This window comes from Quercus suber, unplaced genomic scaffold (assembly GCF_002906115.3).
Source record: "Quercus suber isolate HL8 unplaced genomic scaffold, Cork oak 2.0 scaffold_865, whole genome shotgun sequence".
In the NCBI taxonomy this organism is placed as follows: Eukaryota; Viridiplantae; Streptophyta; class Magnoliopsida; order Fagales; family Fagaceae; genus Quercus; species Quercus suber.
In genome coordinates, this window is record NW_027070295.1 from 190,032 (window position 1) to 196,742 (window position 6,711).

General features: G+C 33.6%; 1 protein-coding gene and 1 non-coding gene across 2 annotated transcripts; one reads left to right on the plus strand and one right to left on the minus strand.

Annotated features, from left to right (window-relative positions):
• Positions 1–16: 16 nt before the first annotated feature.
• Positions 17–800, minus strand: LOC112022744 (late embryogenesis abundant protein At1g64065). Its single transcript, XM_024055370.2, has one exon. The coding sequence runs from the start codon at positions 715–717 to the stop codon at positions 67–69; it is 651 nt and encodes a 216-aa protein (XP_023911138.1). The 5' UTR covers positions 718–800; the 3' UTR covers positions 17–66.
• Positions 801–3,477: 2,677 nt separating this feature from the next.
• LOC112022783 (U1 spliceosomal RNA) lies at positions 3,478–3,640 on the plus strand. Its single transcript, XR_002883973.1, has one exon. It is a non-coding gene; the product is annotated as a U1 spliceosomal RNA (small nuclear RNA).
• The last annotated feature ends 3,071 nt before the right edge of the window (positions 3,641–6,711 follow it).

Genomic DNA, 6,711 nt, shown 5'->3' on the forward strand with positions numbered 1-6,711 from the left:
AAGGAAAAATCCAGCTACAATGAATCTGAAAAACAAAAAAAATAAGGAAGATAAACAGCTTTATGGTCACTCGCAAATCATAGAGTGGATCTCCTTTGATGATAAATTGACAGTCATGGTACAGTTCATTTCGACAGACTTCTTCTTCTTCATTATAAACATCAATTCCACTTTCCCACTAAGCTTGGCATGGCTGTTTAGCATCAACAACCCTCTTTCTAAGTCACCTGCAAGATTGGCAGAACTTGGCAAGTCCTTTGAATGCACATTTAGTGTGACACCAACTTTTTTGGTCGAACGCAGCCCAGCGTTACCCTTAGGAATAGTGACTTGCCCCACAGTCACACCGTTGTACATGAATGTGGCAATGGTGCTATCATATTTATAAGGACCAAAGTTTGCATTCTTAACCCTCAATTGGGTTGTGAAGTTTATATCAAAGGAAGGTGATGTTGAGTTACCAGTGGTCACGTTGTGGAATGTAACATCATTGCCCAACCTGACTTTTGGAGTCTTAACACGCATTACAATGAGTGCAAAAACCAAGATGACTATGGTTTGAAACACAGCAAAAACAGCAATATATAAGGCCAATTTGATCCTTTTCTTTCGCTTGAGCTCATCAGCAGATGTTTTAGAGCCAGACTCTTCATCACTTCTAGGCTCCTTACTTTCTGGTCCCAAAGGGTACACTTGTTGGTTTGTATTCTGTGCCATTTTCTAATTCTCTTGGAAACAGTGAATTATCAAGAGTGTTTTTCTGTCTCTTTGTGTTATAGTTCCCTTTTGTGACAGGAATTTAAAATGAAAAGGAGTTGCTTTTTTTGTGTGGAAATTTTAGGGACACATGCCTGCTATATATATGTTTGGACAAAGTATGTGATGGAGTGAATTATGGGTTGAGTGCAAATTAAGGTTACTTAACAAGGTATATTTTTCTTTCAGTCATAGAACACGTGTTGGTTGTTATATTTGACTTCTAGATGGTCGCAAGTAAGAATCTACTTATGGAAAATTTGAAAGAGGACATGATTCTATTCTTTTTGCTAAAAGAGGTGTCGTTCCGCTTCTAACGCTAGAAATATTCATATTTGAAATTTGCTATTTGCCATATAAATTTTCCCACACCATTTACCCATAGCCTTACATATCCCATTATCCATAAAAAAGAGTTTAAAAAAGGCTTCAAGTTGGGTTGGGTCAACGGGTGCCGGCTCAAGGCATAGGCAAGTTGGGCCTAGGCCTAAGGCCCCACCAAAAAATAAATTTTTCCTTAAGAAAAAAAGCCCCACTTTTCATAATTAAAGGCCCAAATTTTTATAAAATTATATATATATTTTCTAAAGGTTGTATATTTTTTTTATTAGTGATGTTAAAGATACTACAAATTTTATTATTAGCTTACAAATTGCCATATTATTAATCACAAAAAAAGTGATATAAACATTCATTAGTTAAATTGATGAAGTTCATCAATGAGAGACAATATCACATTATATTTTGAACATTTTATAGTGCTTTTAATTAGCGCATTTTTCTTTTTCATTTTTATTAAGACTCTCAAAGTACGAGACTAATAGAACCTTAACTCAATTGAAACCCTAAAATATTTTAAAAAGATGTTGCAAATGTGTTAAATCATCAATTATAGATTAATCTCTCCTAATAGTTTGAGACTTTGATTTTTGTAAAATAATATCCTACAAAGTCATACACCAAGTAATATCTATCTCTCTCTCTTAAAATCAAAATATAAAATTAAAAATTAGATTATATCCAAAATAAAGTATTTTTTCAATCGCAATATATTTTTATTTCTTTTTATTAATATTTATAGGTTCAACTATGATATTCAATTATTTATATGAAATTAACATTAATTTAGTTGGTATTATTTATGTATTTAATGTATTAAATTAACCTTAATTTGATTAGTATTAAATAATTTTGTTTAATTAATATTTATATATTAAAGGCCCTGCATAAATTTTTCGCCTTAGGCCCCAAATTATGTTGGGCCGCCCCTGAGTCAACCCGTGTTTACTCCAAGTTAAAAATCTAATTTGTCAGGTATAATGAAATGTTTGACAAGTCTTAGAGCTCACTACATAGTTATTCATATTTGAAATTTTCTATATAAATTTTCCCCCACCCATTACCCATAGCCCTTCATATGTTATCCACAAATATTTTGCTGATCTTAAGCTTTTCTAATGTCCAACCAGAGACCTATATAGCGAGTTTTGAACTCTCTGTAGGCGTATGACATAACTGCTACCTCACTTATTTCTATCCTTTTTTTTTGAGAGGTTATTTCTATTATTTCTATCCTTTTGACTTTAAATTGTTTGTGGCTTTCAATGTGTTGTTCACTGATGAAGCATAATTGAGATTATATAACCAAAAGTTGCATCCTAGACCCCAAATCCTGTTTCACCACAAAATCTAATATGAGACTATAGGATTGAAAAAGAAGTTTTATAAACTCACACAGCTTAAAATGAATCCATATATACCAAGAAATGGCTACAGGATGTTGCTATTTTTGTCCTTTCCCCCCACCTTCTCATTTTCATTTATGGTTTGAACTATGGGTTCTCTTAACTTCAATTCTTATGTAATTTTCAATATATATATATATATATATATTTATTTATATATAGGGCAAAACTTAAGTGCAGTATCTTAGGTTCATCCCTTAAATTTAAGCCATGTGCATAGTCAAATTTGTGCCATGTGTTTTATTTAAGTTTTTTTTTAATTTTTATGCCAAGTAAATTAATTTCATGTAGAAAACGAAGAATCCAATATAAATACTATAAAAAATCTAATCGTATATATGACCCTCTATATAAAATTAGAAGAAAAAAGAGTTTGAATTTATAAATCATTTATGTAATACTATAAATATGTATGGTCTGTTACTAAATAGGTAGAAACATATAGATTATATATAATATGTGTATGTTAACTGTGATTATTTTTAATTGCACAACATCATGAGTTATATAAAAGAAATGCCTTTTGTGCTTGCAAATTAAAATTCTGAGTATGAGTGTATGACTATTGTCTCTCCCTTTATTCTGGTGACCTTATCAGTGACAGTTATCACAAGTTCACAACTTATAAAACTGTGTTTTAAATGAAAGACCTATGTTTTGGTTGGCTTAAACTTCAAGTTCGTCCTTAACTACATTCGAGTAATTAATTTCCTAGAGCCTTGGAGGACCCTTTAAGAAATGCTATGTTATATAGTGTAGGTACTCAGCCAGCATCATATTCTATAAATATATATATATATATATTTTGATTATCATATTCTATAAAATACTATCTTAGTTTCTAAATCATTACTATATTGTGCGTCCTTGGGGTTTGTTATCTTTTAGAATCGTTATTTAAGTACCACATCGATTGGAAACAAGAGAGGAGAGCCCAACGCATTGTATAAAGCAGGCGCAAGGCACGCTAACGAACTTACTTACCTGGACGGGGTCAATGGGTGATCAAAAGGGCTCATGGCCTAGGTTGGTGACCTCCACTGCACTTAAAGGAGGGGTGCCCGCCTAAGGTCTTCCCAAGCGGAAGATCCTACGTCATTATTTGTTGCACTGGGGGCCCGCGTTCGCGCGGTCCTTTTCTAATTTTATGCAAAAATTGGATCTTGAGTTATAATTTGGATTATTCAGGTGGTGTATGGTTTAAAGAGTTTTGAGTTATGTAACTTAGTTGAGATAACCTAAAAAAAATATTGGGGGACCTACTCAAAGAATGTTGTTTGGTTTAGATTTTGAGTTGAGTTTTCATAATTCAAAATTTAAAAAAATTGAGTTAGAGTTATGAGAATTGAAAATAGATTTTAGGAGTTTTCGGGTTCGTTTGGTATATGTGTTTAAAAATTGAAAATTGTTGTTTAAAAATATTTGTGGAAATACGTGTGGGTAAAAAGTGCGTTAAAATGCGTGAAATGTTGTTTAAAAACTGAAAATGGTTGTTTGAAAACACAAACCAAATACTCCATTCAAATTTTGAAAACTGAGATATCAGGTATTTTTTTTTTTTTTGATGATTATGAGACTCACTTATGTGCTCAAACATCTTTTTCTTCTTCACTTTTTCTCTCCACTGATATTTCTTCTCTGCCTTTTCTTTCTTTCTTTTCTTCTTCAAGCTGGGTTCTTTCATTTTTTTTTTCCACGGCTATGTTCTTTCATCTTCCTCTCTTTTTTCTTTTTTCTTTTCTATCTTTCTTCTTCACTTTGGTTTCTTTTCTCAGCTTCTTATTCTTCTTTATTCTTTCTTTTTCTTCACGTGATGATGGCAGAGATGGTAGAGGGCTTGAATTTCAGTTGTGATTTGCATTTTAATTGGGTTAAGGTGTACTTTTTGGGCTTGGAGTTGTGGATTTTGTGAGGTAATTTTTTTGGTGTTTCTTTTTCTTTTTCTTTTCATTATATATATGTAAAAGAATTTGTTGTGATGGGTTTGATTTTTGGTGATTTGTATTGTGGTGGATGCAATGGCGGTGGGTTGGATATTTGAGAATTGCAATTGGTGGGTTTGTGGGTTGTTGGAGGTGGTAGAGGTCGAAAATGGGAGGAGAAAGGTTTCAATGTTTCAAGCTTCGTGAAAGAGGAGAGGGAAAAAAAAAATGAAAAAGATGGAGGAGAGAGACATGTTACCGTTTTGATCTGCACAATACATGGGCTCCACCACTTTGTCAAAATTTTGAGTTAAAATCACCTAGATTTGAAACCAAACAAAAATAAGATAGAGTTAAGGAAAAAGTAGAGATAGAGATATGAGATATGAAAACTGAGTTTGAGTGATGAGAAATGAGATTTGAGGATTGAGTTTTGAGTTAGGAGTAAACCAAACAGGCCCTCAGTATTTGATGAATGGATAATTTAGACAATGGTCCTATAACTTTTCTAAAATTTCTATTTATATAATTTTTCAAAAATTGATCACACTACACTTGTTGCTTGTATCCTCGGTACATTTGTTCGTGTGTGAGCTTCCTAGCATTTGTAGTAGTCAAGTAGGGGAAATGAAATTAGTGTTTCAAATTTTAATTTTAGTGAAGGGCCGGAATTGTGCTTATCCCATTATCCCAAATTTACCCTTGTCAACTAATACATGTAATAATGTAAAGGATCCAAAAGGACTGGAATTGTGCTTATCCCATTATCCCAAATTCTAAGTGTGTGCTCGCGCGAGCTAAGTTTGGCCTTGAACCTATGTTAGCTCGCGCAAGGAGCACACACTTAGAATAACAGAGCTAGAACTTAGCTTAACCATGAGGATGGTCAACTTAAATGTGAGAGTAATAAGCATGCTTCCTAAAATCTTGTCATTAGAACCGTTACCCTATAATTATCATGAAACTTCAATTAGTGTGTAAAACACTAATGAATGTTTAGACCCCAAATTTAACAATACCAACACAAGCTTATATTCAAACAATATATGTGCGGAAAATGAAATATAAGCAATACCAAATTTGGCAAACTACTTTAACACATAATTAATCACTAACACAGTAGCAATCAATGGTTAAAGAGTAAGGAAAGAGAGATACAAACACAAGGATACCATCGGTACGTGTTATTGAAGTGGAAACCGAAGAACTTGGCAAAAAACCTCTCCGCCACCCTCCAAGCGGTAAAATAAGCCACTAGAGTCGAAAATGTGTGAAACACAAGAGCTCGTTTAGACCCCCAATTAAAAATTATGGCTAGACTGCTTTTACTCTAATTTATCTAAGTGCGGAACAAGAGTAAATGAAGCACAATAAACCAAAAACTACTCTAGTGCATAACTATGAACAACAAATAATAAAAGTAAAGTACAAGAGTAAGGGAAGAGAGAATGCAAACACAAGATAACATGCCGATGTGTTATAGAAGAGGAAACCGAAGTACTTGGTAAAAAACCTCTCCGTCGCCTTCCAAGCAGTAAATCGATCCACTAGACAATTAGTTGGGATATACGAATAGCAAGAGACCCTTCAAGTCTAATCTACCCAATGTACCTAAGCTCTCTAAACTCTTACTCCAACAAGGCCTTTTGGAGCTGTATCTTGTCTAGCTTTCCAGATCCTGCAATACACCCGATTGCATCCGCCAAGCCTCACTGACTTCTTTTGGCAAATCCCCATAACTTCCTAAGCTCTAAAACACTCTCTACACTCTGAAAAGGTATGAGTTGTGTTTGGTTACAAATATCCTCTCAAGGTATGATAATGAGAGAGTGAAGGAGAAGATGTTACAATGATTTCTCACTAAGGATGGGTAACTTTCTTTCTAAAAGATGGGTGTGTGTGTTGTAGAAAACCTATTTAGGAGTTTTCTCTCTGAATGGCCTCCTTTTTATTTTTGGGTAATGAAGGTATATATAGTATGGGTGAAAGGTAAGAAAGTCACACTTAAAAAACCTTCAGGCAGAGAGTTTCGTAGGAAGGCCTTACTCGCGAAATACTCGCTAAATTGACAGCCTGACACGACTCTTTAGCTTTCAGTCATGTGCTTCTTACATGCCCTTTTTGTGGGAACCCTTTTCGCAAACTTCTCACGAGCTAGTCATGAAATGCATTGATCTTCATTTAAGTTTGAGTCTTCACCAACTTAATACTAAACCTAATACAATAAAATCCCACAAAATACAAGGAACAAAATTAAAGTAATTACAACATCTTTTATCATGGAATAA

What these genes read in the sequence shown, in the direction of transcription:
- LOC112022744 (XM_024055370.2), bottom strand. Translation starts at nt 717, where the DNA reads ATGGCACAGAATACAAACCAACAAGTGTACCCTTTGGGACCAGAAAGT.